The following is a 19,096-nucleotide window of genomic DNA, read 5'->3' on the forward strand; positions in this document are numbered from 1 at the left end:
TAGGCGTTCAGCCGATCGGGTGCAGGAGCGAAGGTAATGGGTGCAAGGGTTAAGCCAGGGCTGGGGATTAGTGCGCCTTGTGGGACAGGAAACGGACGGTGCAAGGGTGTCTAGGGCAGAGGAGAGAGTGGCATTGTAAGTGGAAACAGCCTTGTCGACAGACTTGGATGACATGATGGACGGGAGGAGATCAGGGATACTAGAGGATAAGGTGGGGGGGTCAACAGCCTGGAGATTCCTGGAGGTAGTGGTTAGTGTTGGGCGGGACTGAGGGGGAGGGTGATGAAGTGTGAATGTGATCAGGTGATGGTCAGAAATGGGAAGAGCAGAGGCGCAGAAATTGGAGGGCGAGCAGGTAGAAGAGAGGACGAGATCAAGACAGTGACCAGATTTGTGAGTAGGGGTGGTGGAGCTCAGTTGGAGATTGAAGGAGGAGGTTAGAGTGAGGAATTGAGAAGCGTATGAGTCGGATGGGTTATCAGTGTGTATGTTGAAGTCACCAAGAATGAGGGATGGGGATGAGGACTCAAGAAAAACGGAGAGCCAGGCATCGAAGTCAGTAAGGAAGGAAGGGAGGGACTTATCAGGGGGGCGGTAAATGACTGCAACTCGGAGTGGCAGCGGGTAGAATAGACGGATGGAATGGACTTCAAAGGATGAGAAGCAGTGAGACTGTGGTAGGAGGAGGGGTTGAAAACTGCAGGAGGGCGAAAGTACTAGGCCAACGCCGCCACTGCGGCTAACTGGGCGGGGCGAATGGGAGAAAAGATAGCCTCCGTGGCATAGGGCCGCGACTGAGCCAGAGTCGTCGGGGGTGAGCCAGGTTTCGGTTAGGGCGAGCAGTTGAAAGGAATGGGAGATGAAAAGATCATGGGTGAAGGTAAGTTTGTTGCAGATTGAGCGGGCATTCCACAGTGCACACGAGAAGGGGAGGGAGGAAGGGGGGAGGAGGAGAATGGAGATGAGATTGGAGATATCGCAGGAAAGTTTGCATAGATGAGACGAGGACGAGGACATGTGTGGTGGACCTGGGTTGGGATTGATGTCTCCCGCGGATAGCAGGAGAAGGAGCAAGAGAGAGCGGAGAAGGGTGGGGGAGGTAGGGCGACGAAGGCGACGAAGACGGGATGCGCTTAGGAGGAATGGGGAAGGGTTCATGGCAGGAAGGAGGTGTTGGAGGTTGAGAGCTAGGAAGGAGGAGGAGGACAGTAGGGATGGTGAGGTGGTGGGGGATAGGGGTAGGTAGGGTATTGCAGTAGTGAGCAGGACGGGGGAGGATGGGTAGTGAGTTCGTGTGGTATACAGCGGTGGGAGGGGGAAAAGATTAGGGAGGGATAGGGCAAGGAATAGAATGTGAATGGGGGCCATAAGTAGTGAGTGAGGTGTTTATGGGTGCAGTGAGGTGTTTATGGGGGCAGGTAGCTGGGTTGGGAGACAGGCAGGTTGAGGTGAGCAGCCGTGTAGGAGAGTGATGGGCTGGCAGGACGATGGACTTGGAGGCAGGCAGGTTTCAAGGTGAGTAGCCAGTCAGGAGGGTGAAGGGCTGGGAAGTGGCAGGTTGTTGATGGGCAGACAAGCAGGCAAGTTGAAGGGCTGACAAGTGGCAGGCAGATTGATTGACCAGCAGGCAGGCTGAATGATTGGTTAGCAGGCAGGCGGGCAGGAACAGGTGGTTGGCTAGTAGGCAGGTTGATTGGTTAGCAGGCTGGAGCAGAAGGACTGGAGCAAGCAGGGAGAAGCTGAACAGGTGGGCTGGAGCAAGCAGGGAGAAGCTGAACAGGCGGGCTGGAGCAAGCTGGTGCAGATGGACTGGAAGCTGGATCAGGCGGGCTGGAGCAAGCTGGTGCAGATGGACTGGAACGAGCAGGGGGAAGCTGGAGAAGCTGGATCAGGCTGACTGGAAGAAGCTGGATCAGGCAGGTTGGAACAGCTGGAGCAGAAGGACTGGAGCAAGCAGGGAGAAACTGCTCAGGTGGGCTGGAACAAGCTGGAGCAGATGGCTGGAACAAGCTGGAGCAGATGGCTGGAACGAGCAGGGAGAAGCTGGATCAGGCGGGCTTGAACAAGCTGGTGCAGATGGACAGGAACAGGCAGGGAGAAGCTGGATCAGGTGGGCTGGAACAAGCTGGATCAGGCGGGCTGGGACAAGCTGGATCAAACGTGCTGGAACAGCTGGAGCAGGAGGATTGGAGCAGGCAGGAAGAAGCTGATCAGGCGGGCTGGAACAAGCTGGTGCAGATGGACTGGAACGAGCAGGGAGAAGCTGGATCAGTCGGACTGGAACAAGCTGGTGCAGATGGACTGGATCGAGCAGGGAGAGCAGAATCAGACGGACTGGAACAAGCTGGGCGAGCTGGATCAGGCGGGCTGGAATAAGCTGGAGCAAATGGACTGGAACGAGCAGGGAGAAGCTGGATCAGGCGGACTAGAGCAAGCTGTATTAGGCGGGCTGGAACAAGCTGGAGCAGATGGCTGGAACAAGCAGGGAGAAGCTGGATCCGACGGACTGGAAAGAGCAGGGAGAGCTGGATCAGATGGAATGGAACAAGCTGGACGAGCTGGATCAGGCGGGCTGGACCAAGCTGGAGCAGATGGCTGTAACAAGCAGGAAGAGGCTGGAACAGGCGGACTGGAACAGGCAGGAAGAAGCTGGATCATGCGGACTGGATGGAACAGCAGGGAGAAACTGGGTCAGGTGGCCTGGAACACGCTGAACAGATGGACCGGATCAGGCAGATGGGCTGGAACAGGTAGATGGATCAGAGCAGGCAGGGAAGAGCTGGGTTGGTAGAGTGGAGCGAGCTGGAGCAAGGCAGATGGATCGGAGCAGGCAGGCAGGGAAAAGCTGGGTCTGCAGACTGGGACAAGGTGGGGCCGATGGACTCTGCCTCCCCACGGTCTTTGTCACTGCCCCGGTCGGCCCGATGCACAGGACGCTGGATCGGCGGGCTGGAACAGGCCGGGGCTGGTGGACTCTGCCTCCCTCGGTTCCCGTCCCTCCCTGTCGGCCCGGTCGCGCCCTGAAACCACCCCAGGCGTCTCGGTCCCGTGGTCCGCAACTGCAATTCGCGCCCAGGCTGTTTTTGCCTGGGAGTTCGGCGGCAGTGCACAGGAACATGGGGTGCGACCAGTGCAGCAAACTACGGCCCGCCCGACCCCTCCGCGTACCCCGAGCACTCCGGAGTGCACGGGCCGAGGCAGAGAGGCCGCGGGAGCCCTGAGCAGCCGGACGACAGTGGGGACGGGCCGCAGCCACGCGGCAGGCAGGCGGCAAGCAGCCACAGTCGGCCGCCCACCCGCGCCGGAGACCAACGACGCCGTCGCAGATCTCCTCCGATGGCTCCTCCGATGGCTGCTTCTTCCTCCTTCCCTCCGATCGATCCGGGATGGTCCAAGACAGCGTGGGTGAGTCCTATTCCTAGGAACCCCCGGAGCTCATCACGGAGCTTCCTACCACAGCGAGATGCGGTACTTATGTTGGAGCAATTACTGAATACATTACAGTTATCACATCAGAAAGTAGCATTGTTGAACAGCATGGCTCGAATGGTTATTTCACATAACTTCTTCAAATTTGGGGATAAATACTATTTGCAGATAAAGGGTGTCACCATGGGGGCGACTGTAGCCCCCACGGTGGCATGCCTTTATATGGCTCAGTATGAGGAACGATGTGTGTATGGGTCCCCATTTTTTGATTTAGTCGTTGGTTGGCTGAGATACATAGACGACGTACTGATGATATGGAAGGGTGATGCGCACCAATTATGCCAGTTTTTAGAATATCTCAATTTACAGGATGCCAATATTAAGTTTGAGCACCAAGTAGGTGGTGCATCAGTTAACTTTTTGGATGTGAACATCCAGGTGCATCAGGGAACTTTTGTTACACAGGCATTTTGCAAAGAAACAGATCGCAATGCATTGCTGCACTACAGGAGTCATCACCCTACATGGCTTAAAAATAGCATACCTGGGGGTCAGTTTTTACGCATTTGCAGGTTATGTTCGGCGCGTAGCACATGTCAAGATCAGGCTCAGAATATGATTCAACGGTTTAGGCAACGAGGGTATCTGCCTAGGGTAATACATAAGGCAGCCAAACGGGCATTTAATGCCCAACGGGAGTGGCTGTCTGGGTCGGTCACACAAAGGCAATCACGCAGGCTTACCTGTATCTTACCATATACACAGAATAGTTTAGCTGTAGAGAAGGTGATCAAACGATTATGGCCTTGGTTACAGTACATCAGCAGTTTCAAAGCATTCCTATGTTCACATACACGCGAGGGCGGAATATGGGAGAAATCATGTCCCATTACAAAAGGATGGGAACAGTGCAAATACATAATCCCATTAAGGGGCACACAGTGTGTGTGTGTGTGTGTGGGGGGGGGGGTGTATTGCAAGTATGCAATGCAAGTGACACAAGTGGTAATTCCACACTCTCATGGACGTGTTTTTGAGTTGCGCACACACTCAGATTGTAGCACTAAACAGTGTGTATATGGGATTTGTTGGCCATGTGGTCTGTGGTATGTGGGTCACACTGTTAGGAGAACTAAGAATAGGATTGCGTAGCATCTGAGTAACATCAAATTAGTCAAGCAAGAGACGCCATTAGTTGCTCACTGGGTCAGGGCTGGCCACATAGTGGAGGATGTAAAGTTTGTGGTATTAATCAAGGTACAGGGTAACTGCAGAGGAGGCAACATTACAAAACAACTGTTACGGTGTGAGCACAGAACCATTTTTAGGTGGAATACGGTAGAGCCAGGGGGTTTGAATAAGGAAGTAGAGTGGCTACATGTGTGAGAGGGGGGAGCTTGGGCCGTGGTTAAGAGAAATATAAGCCAGCTTGCACTGCGCATGAGCCAGTATTTGTAAGGCGGATGCAAGGTGGAAGGTGAATACCCACCGTCCTGCAGCGATGAGAGATGTTAAAGAGTAAATTGAGAGTAAAATGATAATGTAAAGTAACAGATATTGTATGGAAGTTAGGAGGATGTTAGAAGCACTATCAAGATGTTTAACTAGTATGTTTTGTATGCAGTAAATGATAATAAATAATAAAAGATTTTGTAATGCAGCATAACTGATTATGTGATTTATACTACTTGATTATGGCTAAGAGATGGCCCTTTTTTAGACATTATGAACAGGGCAGGGTTTTTTTTTTTTGGCGTAGACTATTTTTTTTAAATGCCTCTGTTAATGATCACTGCTAAACCTAGAGACCTTTTTGTATATTAGGTCATATAGTTGCCTTTTAACTGTTTCAGATTCACAAGAGAGTGGACAAGGAATTACTTTATATCGTACTTCTAATCATCATGTAAATGACACGAGGTTTCATCAGATGACTTCTGAAGAATGCTACTGTCAACTTATGGAGAAACTGAGAGGATTTAAGGTAAATATGAGCAATTAGTTAATTTAAATTTTGATGTTGATAAAATCTTTTATTTTAAATTTTTATTTTTATTTATTTCAATTTTATCCAATCAATATCACAAAAGAATGCAAATGAAGAAACTTTGAAAATTCAAGAGAAACTAAAATATAGGAAATATATTCAATTATGTATGTCCAGTATAAGAGGTAATGGGACCAAGGTATAGAAATTGAAAACAGGAAACATTTTCAGGAAGAGAAAATGCCAAAAACAATCTAAATCCACAGCCAGCTATAACAATGTGCCCAAATCATCTACAGGGAAGTCATGTCTGTATATTTGAATCTTCTTTTGAAACCACAAATTCTAAAAGTTGCTTGGGATCACTAAAGACATCCCCCCCCCCCCCCCCCCCCCCCCCCGATATTCATAAGTATATATAAAGTGTTGCCATTCTGGGACAGACCGAAGGTCCATCAAGCCCAGTGTCCTGTTCCCAACAGTGGCCAATCCAGGTTACAAGTATCTGGCAAGATCTCAAGACAGTACAATACATTTTATGCTGCTTATCCTAGAAATATAATCTACTAGTAGTGATGGCACTGTTCCACTGTATTTCGGTAACACTACCTTACACACTTATCAGTTGAACATACAGAGTCATGTAGTTAGTGAAAATATCTGTTTTTTTAAAGTTGGGAAGTCTCATAGGTCGCTAGGGTTACCATTGTTGTAATACCCTAATTTTGCGACAGTTGTAATCATCGACGTACCCTACCAACCTCCTTTATTCTTTTTTGGTAATGTTTTTAGTTATTATCTTCTTTTTAACTTTTTTTGTAAAAGGATTACCCTTAATATACTTTCACTAATACTACATACTCTAAGGAGCTTCAGCCCGGGAACCGTCATTTGCAATAGCAAAACCAAAAACTTTACTAGAGCCTTCTGGCGCACGTGCGCGGACTGACTTTCTGTCCGCCGCGCGAGCGCGTGCCTCAGTTTCTTTTTTTCCGCGACAAGGTGCAGCAGGTTCCTCCTGTGCTCCTCGTTCTGGCTCGGGAAAAGAGTCTTCTTTTTTTAAGCAATTTTTTGCGTCTGTTCTTGTTCATTTACTTTGTTTAAAAAAAAAACAAAAACAAATGAAAAAAACCCCATAGGATTCACTTTTAAACTAAATCCTCAGTTATTTTTTCCCCATTTTAAAGTTTTCTTTATTTTTCGACGCGACCAGGTTTCGCCTTCTTTTTGTACCCTTTTTTATTGGCACAATCGAGTCCTTTGATTTCGCTGGAGCTGTTTTTCCTTCCATGGCATCGAAGATACCCAGCGGCTTCAAACGTTGTACTCGGTGCAACCAGAGCATCTGAGGTACTGATACCCATTCTTGGTGTATCCAGTGCCTTGGCCCAACCACAGCCCACCTTCTTGTGCTCTGTGCCTTCGTATGAAGAAGCGGACCCAAGTAGCTTGAGAAGCCCAACACGAGAAACCTTTTGGGGCGCGGTCTGGTCCTTCGACGTCGGCATCGGCGTTGACATCGAGGGAAGCATCGACGTCAGGAACCGAGGTACTGGCTGCTGAGAGGCCAAGACACGCTGGGAGCACTGAGGCATCAACTGGGTCTCCACCTACCTCGAGGCCTCCTGTTGTGAGGATTCCACGTCAGCACAGAGGAGCCTTGGTAATGGGCATCGAGCGAAGGCGAAGAAGCACCGTCACCATTCTCCTTCGACATATGGTGGCGGGAGCTCCAGGGTGTCGAAGGATTCGGCACCCGAGAAGCGTTGGCGCCGAGATGACCGCTCCCTCTCCATACAGGAGGTGCCAATGTGTATGCCTCTGGCAGCCCGATACCTGCTCCTGAGCCTCAGCAGATTCTGCCACCAGCTGCTCCACTGACCCCACAGTCTTCTTCAATGGCGGCTCTCGACGAGCGCATCCGGGCCCTACCTCCAGAACTTCTGGAAGGACTGTTGCGCCAGTCTGCTTTGGCATTTGGGGACTTGCGTCTTCTGTGCCGTCTGCTCCAGTGGCGTCTGACCCTTCACCTGCGGTGAATTCCCCATTTTCGGTGCCGCTTACCACCCAGGTTGACTCCCCTTCAACGTTGGTGGAGGAAGCTTCACCACAGTCCATGCGGGCATCGGCCTCTCAACATCGCCATCTAGGACGTCGATCCTCGGCATCGAGGTAGGCTCAATCTCAGAGTACCCTTAGGGAAGGGCTTTCCGATACTGAAGAGGAGTGTTCTTGGGAGTCAGAGGAAGATCCCAGATACGTTTCCTCCAATGAGTCTTTTCAGATTCCCTCTGAACCTTCCCCTCCACCTGAAAGGAGACTGTCTCCTCCTGAGAGCCTCTCTTTTACATCTTTTGTACGGGAAATGGCTGCTGCCATTCCATTCCCTATAGAGGTGGAGGATGAGCCCAGGGCTGAGATGCTTGAGGTCCTGGATTATCCCTCTCCACCTAAGGAGGCTGTGATGACTCCTTTGCATAAGGTACTCAAGGAAGTCCTTATGCAAAACTGGTCGTTCCCTCTGTCTGCTCCTGTGATTCCAAAGAAGACTGATTCCTAGTATCGGATCAACAGTGAACCTGGGTTGATGAGATCTCAGTTACCATACAATTCCATGGTGGTGGACTCCGCCCTCAAAAGAGCCAAGAGTACTAAGGACTATGCCTCGGCGCCCCCAGAGATGCTAGGACCTTGGACTCTTTTGGGAGGAAGACGTATCATGCCGCTATGCTCGCTGACCATATCCAATCTTACCAGCTCTTCACGAGCGTTCACTTGCGGAACTCGGTGAGGCAGCTGTCTACCTTGGTTGATGCCCTCCCTCCGGAGCAGGCCGAGCTATTTCAACAGGTGGTCAGGCAGCAGAAGGTGTGTCGTAAATTCCTGGCCAGGGACACTTACGATACTTTTGACATGGCATCCAGAATCTCTGTTGAGGGTATAGCTATGTGCAGACTCTCATGGCTACGTGTCTCTGACCTGGATCATTCGGTCCAGCAGGGAATGGCGAATGTACTTTGCCAGGGGGATAACCTTTTCGGAGAGAAGGTGGAAGATCTGGTTGACCAGATCAAGAAGCAGAATGATGCTATGGCTTCTCTCTCCCGCCGGGCGCCTTTATGCTACAGCCTCCTCAGCCAGGAGGGTTTTTGGGGGGGGCACAGAGTGCTCCCTATTCCTATGCTAGATGTAGGTTCCCTCCGGCATCCCGACAGCCTAGTCAGGCTCAGCCCCTGCGCACTCGTTCTCGTCAACAGTGTGTTTATAAAGCCCATGCTGCTACTACTACTACTTAATATTTCTAGAGCGCTATTACGCAGCGCTGTACAGTTTAACAAAGAAGGACAGACCCTGGTCAAAAGAGCTTACAATCTAAAGGACGAAATGTCAAGTTGGGGCAGTCTAGATGTCCTGCGTAGAGGTATAGTGGTTAGGTGCCAAAGGCGACATTGGAAGAGGTGGGCTTTGAGTAAGGATTTGAAGATGGGCAGGGAGGGGGCCTGGCGTATGGGCTGAGGGAGTTTATTCCAAGCATGGGGTGAGGCGAGGCAGAAAGGGCAGAGCCTGGAGTTGGCGGGGTGGAGAAGGGTACTGAAAGGAGGGATTTGTCTTGAGAGAGGAGGTTACGGGTATGAACATAAGGGGAGATGAGGGTAGGTAAGGAGGGGCTGCAGAACGAGTGCATTTGTAGGTTAGTAAGAGAGGCTTGAACTGTATGCGGTACCTGATCGGGAGCCAGTAAAGTGACTTGAGGAGAGGGGTGATATGAGTATGTCGGTCCAGGCGGAAGATAAGATGTGCAGCCGAGTTCTGAACGGACTGAAGGGGGGATAGATGGCTAAGTGGGAGGCCAGTGAGGAGTAGGTTGCAGTAGTCGAGGCGAGAGGTAATGAGAGAGTGAATGAGAGTTCGAGTGGTGTGCTCAGAGAGGAAAGGACAAATTTTGCTAATGTTATAGAGGAAGAAGCGACAGGTCTTGGCTATTTGCTGGATATGCGCAGAGAAGGAGAGGGAGGAGTCGAAGATGACTCCGAGGTTGTGGGTAGATGAGACGGGGATGATGGGGGTGTTATCAACTGAAATAGAGAGTGGAGGTAGAGGAGAAGTGGGTTTGGGTGGGAAGACAATAAGCTCGGTCTTGGCCATATTCAGTTTCAGGTGGCGTTCGGACATCCAGGCAGCAATGTCGGATAAACAGGCCGATACTTTGGCCTGGGTTTCTGCAGTGATGTCTGGTGTGGAGAGATAAAGCTGGGTGTCGTCAGCATAAAGGTGATATTGGAATCCATGAGATGAGATCAGGGAGCCCAGGGAAGATTGAGAAGAGAAGGGGTGCAAGGACAGATCCCTGAGGAACTCCAACAGAGAGCGGGATGGGGGTAGAGGAAGAACCATGAGAATGTACTCTGAAAGTACGGTGGGAGTGGTAAGAGGAGAACCAGGAGAGGAAAGAGCCTGGAACCCAAATGTGGACAGTGTGTCGAGAAGTAAGTTGTGATTGACAGTGTCAAAAGCGGCGGATAGGTCGAGGAGAATAAGGATGGAGTAATGACCTTTGGATTTGGCGAGGAACAGGTCATTGCAGACTTTGGATAATGCCGTTTCTGTCGAATGTAGTAGGTGAAAGCCAGATTGAAGCGGATCGAGGATGGCATGAGAGGCGAGAAAATCAAGGCAACGGCTGTGAACGGCGCGTTCAAGTATCTTGGAGAGGAAGGGTAGGAGGGAAATGGGGCGGTAGTTGGAGGGAGAAGTAGGGTCAAGTAATGGTTTTTTGAGGAGTGGTGTGACTACAGCATGCTTGAAGGTGTCGGGGACAGTTGCAGTGGAGAGAGCAAGGGACAGGCTTTTGACTGGCTCCAGCAAAGCATAGCCACAGTAAAAGTGACTATACCAGACGACTTGCCGGTTGGAGGGAGGTTATTGTTTTTTCACCAAAGGTGGCCGCTCTTAACCTCCAACCAGTGGGTTCTTCAAATAGTCCAGATAGGATACACCCTCAATCTGGAATCCAAACCTCCAAATTGACCACTGGGAGCTCATTCCATACAGCTCCCAGCACAGGCAGGTACTTGCAGAGGAACTCCCCCCCCCCTTCTAAAGGCCCATGCGGATGAACCTGTTCCACCAGCGGAAGAAGAGCTGGGATTCTATTCCAGGTACTTCCTTGTGCAAAAGAAAACGGGGGACGCCCTGAACAAATTCCTAGTATGAGAAAATTTCAGGATAGTTTCCCTGGGTACCCTTCTTCCCATGATTCAGGAAAACGATTGACTATGCTCTCTCGACTTAAAGGATGTATACACACACATCTTGATACTTCCAGCTCACAGGAAGTATCTTCGATTTCGGCTGGCAACACAGCACTTTCAGTACTGTGTACTGCCCTTTGGTCTGGCGGCTGCGCCCAGAGTGTTTACAAAGTGTCTAGCAGTAGTCGCAGCATCGCTACGCAGATTGGGAGTGCATGTGTTCCCTTATCTTGACGATTGGCTGGTGAAGAGCACCTCGGAGGACGGAGCTCACGAGTCCATGCGGATGACTATTCAGGTGCTAGAGCTACTAGGGTTCGTAATAAATTGGAGCACTACTGGACACGAAGATGGTTCGATCGTATCTCCCCAAGACATGGGCACACAATCTCCTGTCCCTAGTGCCCGCAGTTCGAGCGTCTCAGCAAGTCACAGCTCGGCAGATGTTGAGACTCTTGGGGCACATGGCCTCCACAGTTCATGTAACACCCAGTTCATGTAACACCCATGGCTTGTCTACATATGAGATTAGCTCAATGGACGCCAGCTTCCCAGTGGTATCAAGCTGCGGGGAATCTAGAGGATGTGATCCAACTGTCCACCGACTTTCACAATTCTCTTCAGTGGTGGACAATCCAGCCCAATTTGACCATGGGACGACCATTCCAAATTCCTCAGCCGCAGAAGGTGCTGACGACGGATGCATCCCTCCTAAGGTGGAGCTCATGTAGATGGGCTTCACACTCAGAGAGCCTGGTCCTTCCAGGAAACAGGTCTTCAGATCAATCTCCTGGAGCTTCGAGCGATCTGGAACGCTCTGAAGGCTTTCAGAGTTCGGCTGTCCAACCAAATTATTTTGATTCAAACAGACAATCAGGTTGCGATGTACTGCACCAAAAAGCAAGGGGACACTGGATCTCGCCCTCTTTGTCAGGAAGCCGTCCAGATGTGGCTTATGGCATGCTCTCAGGGCAGGTTTCTCCAAGCCACAACAGTCTAGCCGACAGGCTGAGCAGGTTACTGCAACCTCACAAGTGGTCGCTGAATATGGGTGTAGCCAGCAAGATCTTCCAAGCGTGGGGCACTCCCCAATCTTTTTGCCACTCAAATCAATCACAAAGTCCCTCAGTTCTGTTCCAGGCTTCAGGTCCATGACAGACTAATGTCAGATGCCTTTCTCCTACATTGGGGAACAGGCATTCTGTATGCGTATCCTCCCATACCTCTATTAGGGAAGACTTTGCTGAAACTCAAGCAAGACCATGGAACCATGATCCTGATTGCACCCTACTGGCCACGTCAGATTTGGTTCCCCCTTCTTCTGGAATTGTCTTCCGAAGACCCATGGAGATTGGAGTGTTTTACAACCCTCAGAACAAGGGGTCGCTTCTACATTCCAACCTCCAGTCTCTGGATCTCACGGCCTGGGTGTTGAGAACTTAGAATTCACCTCCTTGGGTCTTTCAGAGGGTATCTCCCGAGTCTTGCTTGTTTTCAGGAAAGATTTCATGAAGAGGTGTTACTCTTTCAAATAGAGGAGGTTTGCTGTCTGGTGTGATAGCAGGACCCTAGATCCTCTCTCTTGTCCTAAACAGACCCTGCTTGAATATCTTCTACACTTATCAGAGTCTGGTCTCAAGACCAACTCTGTAAGGGTCCACCTTTGTGCAATTAGTTGTTATCATCGGCACGTAGAGGGTAAGCCTATCTCTGGACAACCTTTAGTTGTTCGCTTCATGAGAGATTTGCTTTTGTGAAAGCCCCCTACCAATCCTCCGCCAGTGTCATGGGATCTCAACGTCGTTCTCACCCAGCTGATGAAAGCTCCTTTTGAACCACTGAATTCCTGCTATCTGAAGTACTTGACCTGGAAGGTCATTTTCTTGGTGGCTGTTACTTCAGCTCTTAGGGTCAATGAGCTTCAGGCCTTAGTAGTGGATGCACCTTATACTAAGTTTCATCACAACAGAGTAGTCTTCCGTATTCAGACTGGATGGGTCATATGGCCTTTATCTGCTGTCATGTTTCTATGTATCTGTGTAACCTAAGTTCCTGCCAAAAGTGGTGTCGGAGTTCCATCTGAACCAGTCGATTGTCTTGCCAACATTTTTTCCCCGTCCTCATGCCTACCTGGTGAAACCAGCTTGCACACCTTGGACTGCAAGAGAGCATTGGCCTTCTACGTGGAACGGACGAAGCCCTTCAGACAGTCTGCCCAGTTATTTGTTGCTTTTAATCACAACAGGAGGGGAGTCACCATCGGAAAACACTCAATCTCCAATTGGTTAACAGGCTGCATTTCCTTCACTTATGCCCAAGCTGGGCTGACTCTGGAGGGCCATGTCACGGCTTATAATGTCAGAGCCATGGCTACGTCGGTGGCTCACTTAAAGTCAGCCTCCATTGAAGAGATTTGCAAAGGTGCAACGTGGTCTTCAGTCCACACATTCAGTTCACATTACTGTCTTGAACAGGATACCTGACGCAACAGTCGGTGCTGCAGAATCTGTTTGGGGTTTAGAATCCAACTCCACCCACCTAGATCCATTTTATTCTGTTCCAGGCTGCACTCTCAGCTAGCTGTATATAGTTTCAGGTTAACCTATGTTATGTCCTCGCCTTTGTGAGGCCCAATTGACCAATGTTTATTGTTTTGGGTGAGCCTGGATGCTAGGGATACCCCATGTGTGAGAATAATGCAGCCTGCTTGTCCTTGGAGCAAGCGAAGATACTTACCTGTAGAAGGTATTCTCTGAGGACAGCAGGCTGATTATTCTCACAATCCCAGCTACCTCCCCTTGGAGTTGTTATTTGTTTATGCTTTTAAACTTAACTGAGGTACATGTTCGTGCGGCAGTTGGGAAGTCATATGCGCCAGAAGGTGCTAGCAAAGATTTTGATTTTGCTATGGCAAATGCCGGTTCCCGGGCCAACGTGGTCGTTGACCCACGTGTGAGAATAATCAGCCTTCTGTCCTCGGAGAATACCTGCTACAGGTAAGTATCTTTGCGTTTTCGATGGTGGTCATCTTGTTATGCAGCCTCAGGGAATTCCAGGCTTTAGAGACTAATCTACCCTATACAAAGCTTCTCAGAAATGGGATGGCTCTGTATACGTATCCTAATGTCCTTCCTAAGGAAGTATTGGACTTCTCACTTTAACAAATAAACAGGCCGTCCAACATTTTTTTAAATTAATGATGACCAGGCTTCTGGCGTCAGCATTTAAAAAGGAGATAGAGCAGCTTTTAAACTAGAAATGGGGGGAAGGCCGACAGTCGCTCAAAAGCGCATGGTTCGGGATAAGGTATCTTGCAAAGATACCTCACAAACAGGGAAGATAGGGTTTCTGGATAGTGAGGTTGCACAACTGACCGTGGTAGGTCAGGTGCTTTTAAATACAACTAAATGGATCGGGTGGATGTGAAGCGACTGTTCACGCTATCCAAAAATACTAGGACTAGAGGGCATGAGTTGAAGCTACAGTGTGGTAAATTTAAAACGAATCGGAGAAAATTTTTCTTCACCCAACGTGTAATTAGACTCTGGAATTCATTGCCGGAGAACGTGGTACGGGCGGTTAGCTTGACGGAGTTTAAAAAGGGGTTAGATAGATTCCTAAAGGACAAGTCCATAGACCGCTATTAAATGGACTTGGAAAAATTCCGCATTTTTAGGTATAACTTGTCTGGAATGTTTTTACGTTTGGGGAGCGTGCCAGGTGCCCTTGACCTGGATTGGCCACTGTCGGTGACAGGATGCTGGGCTAGATGGACCTTTGGTCTTTCCCAGTATGGCACTACTTATGTACTTATGTACTTATGTACTTAAGAATCGGTTGTGCTGCTGGATGACCGAGGGGTAAAAGGGGCGATCAAGGAAGACAAAGATGTAGCGGAGAGATTGAATGAATTCTTTGCTTCGGTCTTCACCGAGGAAGATTTGGGTGGGATACCGGTGTCGGAAATGATATTTCAAACGGACGAGTCGGAGAAACTTACTGACTTCACGGTAAACCTGGAGCACGTAATGGGGCAGTTCGGCAAACTGAAGAGTAGCAAATCTCCTGGACTGGATGGTATTCATCCTAGAGTACTGATAGAACTGAAAAATGAGCTTGCGGAGCTACTGCTAGTGATATGCAATTTATCCTTAAAATCGAGCGTGGTACTGGAAGATTTGAGGGAGGCCAATGTAACGCCCATTTTTAAAAAAGGTTCCAGGGGAGATCCGGGAAATTATAGACCAGTGAGTCTGACGTCGGTGCTGGGGAAAATGGTAGAGGCTATTATTAAAAACAAAATTACAGAGCACATCCGAGGACATGGATTACTGAGACCGAGTCAGCACGGCTTTTGTGTGGGGAAATCTTGCCTGACCAATTTACTTCAATTCTTTGAAGGAGTAAACAAACATGTGGACAAAGGGGAGCCGGTTGATATTGTGTATCTGGATTTTCAAAAGGCGTTTGACAAGGTACCTCATGAAAGGTTACAGAGGAAATTGGAGGGTCATGGAATAGGAGGAAAAGTCCTATTGTGGATTAAAAACTGGTTGAAGGATAGGAAACAGAGAGTGGGGTTAAATGGGCAGTATTCACAATGGAGAAGGGTAGTTAGTGGGGTTCCTCAGGGGTCTGTGCTAGGACCGCTGCTTTTTAATATATTTATAAATGATTTAGAGATGGGAGTAACTAGCGAGGTAATTAAATTTGCTGATGACATAAAGTTATTCAAAGTCGTTAATTTGCGACAGGATTGTGAAAAATTACAGAAGGACCTTGGGAGACTGGGCGGCTAAATGGCAGATGACGTTTAATGTGAGCAAGTGCAAGGTGATGCATGTGGGAAAAAAGAACCCGAATTATAGCTACGTCATGCAAGGTTCCACGTTAGGAGTTACAGACCAAGAAAGGGATCTGGGTGTCGTCGTCGATAATACGCTGAAACCTTCTGCTCAGTGTGCTGCTGCGGCTCGGAAAGCGAATAGAATGTTGAGTATTATTAGGAAAGGTATGGAAAACAGGTGTGAGGATGTTATAATGCCATTATATCGCTCCATGGTGCGACCGCACCTTGAGTATTGTGTTCAATTCTGGTCGCCGCATCTCAAGAAAGATATAATGGAAATGGAAAAGGTGCAGCGAAGGGTGACTAAAATGATAGCGGGAATGGGACGACTTCCCTATGAAGAAAGACTAAGGAGGCTAGGGCTTTTCAGCTTGTAGAAGAGACAGCTGAGGGGAGACATAATAGAGGTATATAAAATAATGAGTGGAGTGGAACAGGTGGATGTGAAGCATCTGTTCAAGCTTTCCAAAAATACTAGGAGTAGGGGGCATGCAATGAAACTACAGTGTAGTAAATTTAAAACAAATCAGAGAAACCTTTTCTTCACCCAACGCGTAATTAAACTCTGGAATTCGTTGCCGTAGAACGTGGTGAAGGCAGTTAGCTTGGCAGAGTTTAAAAGGGGGTTAGACGGTTTCCTAAATGACAAGTCCATAAACCGCAACTAAATGGGAAAAATCCACAATTCCGGGAATAACATGTATAGAATGTTTGTACGTTTGGGAAGCTTGCCAGGTGCCCTTGGCCTGGATTGGCTGCTGTCTTGGACAGGATGCTGAGCTCGATGGACCCTTGATCTTTTCCCAGTGTGGTATTACTTATGTACTTATGTAAGATTTGACTTATGTTGACAATTTTCAGCTACTTTCCCATTTAGAAGCACTTTAGTTGAGATGATGAGAGAGGTGTCTGAATGTTATTGGTGATTGGATGGCAGCCAACTTGTTAAAACTGAATGTGGAAAAGATTGCCATATAGTGAGTAGACAGATGAGCTTGTGGGGACTAGTCACAATTACCTGAGGTAGAGAGCGGGCAATAAGGGAAGGTAAAAAGATGACAGAAAGTAGAAATTTAGCACTCTGGAAGGGATGGGTGACAACCTCCCTCTTACAGCTCAAATTCTTAGTCCAAGATAACACTGAAAGAATAGGACACAAGGCTCAGATATAAGAAAAATAGGAAAGCTGGTTTATTAGAAATACTGTTAGCAGTAAGTTTATTACAGCACAAAAAAAATTGTTGTGTGCTACTGGGCAAAAACCATTTGTCCTATACTAAATTCACTGTGCGTATTCCAAATCCGAAGTCAGAATTGTTGTAACACGTCAGGAAATTTTGTTATGCATAAGTTTGCCCAAATGAATTAAGCTCTTGGAAAGCATTGAATAATTTTTTACAGAACGAGTTTTACTCCAACAATTACCTGATCTACATCAAAGTTTTCGTAGTAAACAGTATATGAAAATGTAATGGAATAACAAAATTTCAAAAAAGTCTCGTATTCCAGTTTAAAAGTCTTACTTCAGCAAGGCCCAGTACTTTTAAAAGTGCTTCAGGCATCTGCTTTTGCGTTTGTGACCGGTCATATTTTCCCTTTTGCAAAAACCAGCAGTAGTCCCCCCATCATGTTGGGACTCCAGCGGCCTTGATATCTGTTCTCCATTGTAGAAATGTCTTTATGGAACCTCTCTCCATGTTCGTCACTTACGTGTCCCAAATTGGGTGGGAAAAAGTCAAGATGGGAATGTAAGAAATGCATTTTCAATGACATTCAGTAGCCAAGTTGTTCATATGCTTTAAGCATGTTGTCTACTAGTTCAGCATAGTTTTCAGCTCGTCTGTTCCCAAGGAAGTTCTGCACTACTAGCACAAATGCATCCCAAGCTGCAAGTTCCAGAGGGTTGAGTTTTGTTCTGAATGTGTCATCATGCATTAGTTTGTTGATTTCAGGGCCAATAAAAAATCTGGCATTTATTTTAGCCTCAGTTTTCAGTGTGCTAAACATCTCCTTCAAATACTGGAAACCATTTCCATCACGATCAAGTGCAATTACAAAATATTTTATCAATAGAAATCAAACAAAATAAAACATGGAAAAGAAAATAAGATAATACCTTTTTATTGGACATAACTTAATACATTTCTTGATTAGCTTTCGAAGGTTGCCCTTCTTCGTCAGATCGAAATAATTATTTCCGATCTGACGAAGAAGGGCAACCTTCGAAAGCTAATCAAGAAATGTATTAAGTTATGTCCAATAAAAAAGGTATCATCTTATTTTCTTTTCCATGTTTTATTTTGTTTGATTTCTATTGATAACCTTAAAAGTGGACTAACACGGCTACCACACTCCTCTACTTAAAATTTTTTATTAAACCAAGTATAATGTGAAGTGGTGGAAGATAAACTTGAAGTGAATCGACCAGTGATTTGTGTTGTACATTGTACCGACAAACTGTGTGCTCGACTCTGAGAGGCCGCTGTCTCATTTTATGTTTGTGCAGCGCTGCGTACACCTTGTAGCGCTATAGAAATGCTAAATAGTAGTAGTAGTAGTAGTTATAATGATTTTTGTCATCACGACTGTTCCATAGGCACAAGAAACACATGCTTTGTGTACCCTAACTGTAGGCCAAGCAGCAGTGCTACCACTTTCAGGTCAGCACAAATATTCCATTTATGTTCAGAGTATTGATCATTTTCAAAATTAACTCCATAGAAGCATGGGTCTCCTTTCATTCCAACCCCATGAGCCAATGGAACAGATGGTTTTTTGTTTCCATTGTGCAACAAGACAGCTTTCAAACTCGTTTTGCTAGAGTGTATGAATAGCCTCCATTCATCTCCATCTAACTCCATCATAAGACCATTTACATCAGTACAGAAACAGTCATCACTTTCCATTGCATAGTACGCAGCTAACTTGGTGTGTCGATGACGAAAGTGTGAAGTTGTGGTGCTTCGTTGTAGCAAATTCCATTCCCGAAGTCTAGAAGCTAGCAGTTCTGACTTTTCTTTAGATAATGACAGATCTCTTACCAGATCATCTAAATCTGATTGGCTGAGCAAGTGCGGCTGACCCTCCAGTTGTTCTGGATCAGGAAATACATCATGCCAATCAACATCTTCTTCTTCATCAGGATCAGAAGCGTCAGTTTCAATTGCCATTCAGGCTGCAGGAGGGGCAGGCACTGGATTCTCTACATCGTGTGGTACTGGTTTAAGAGCAGACTCACAGTCAGGATACACAATTTGTGACAGTCTAAATGGTGATTTTTCTGCTCACGCCAAACCATCGGCACTGCAAAAGCCATTCCTTTCCTTTTACCATTCAACCACTGTGTTAGCCCAGAGTAACACACAATGCAACAAACATGAGGTGCCCAGCTTTTATCTTGATCTCCAATTTGACAGTGAAAGTAATACTTGTAAGCAAGGCGCACTCGCTTTGTCAGATTCTTGCGCTGATCAGTGTATTTGCCACATATGTAGCAGAAATTGTCCAGATCGCTAATACATTTGCGTCTATCCATCTTGGTTTATATACTTACTGCTGACATCAGCCAATAGCCCTGCC

The 19,096-nt window shown here is 47.6% G+C and overlaps 1 protein-coding gene across 1 annotated transcript in view; it reads left to right on the forward strand.

The window, feature by feature from the left end:
* Positions 1-19,096, forward strand: part of EFCAB6 (EF-hand calcium binding domain 6) — a 1,149,121-nt gene that overhangs the window by 663,810 nt on the left and 466,215 nt on the right. The window contains exon 18 of the mRNA XM_030215418.1: positions 5,283-5,413. Within this exon, the coding sequence (XP_030071278.1) occupies positions 5,283-5,413 (131 nt within the window). The remainder of the gene's footprint in view (positions 1-5,282; positions 5,414-19,096) is intronic.

The sequence above is a fragment of the Microcaecilia unicolor genome, chromosome 9, assembly GCF_901765095.1.
Source record: "Microcaecilia unicolor chromosome 9, aMicUni1.1, whole genome shotgun sequence".
In the NCBI taxonomy this organism is placed as follows: Eukaryota; Metazoa; Chordata; class Amphibia; order Gymnophiona; family Siphonopidae; genus Microcaecilia; species Microcaecilia unicolor.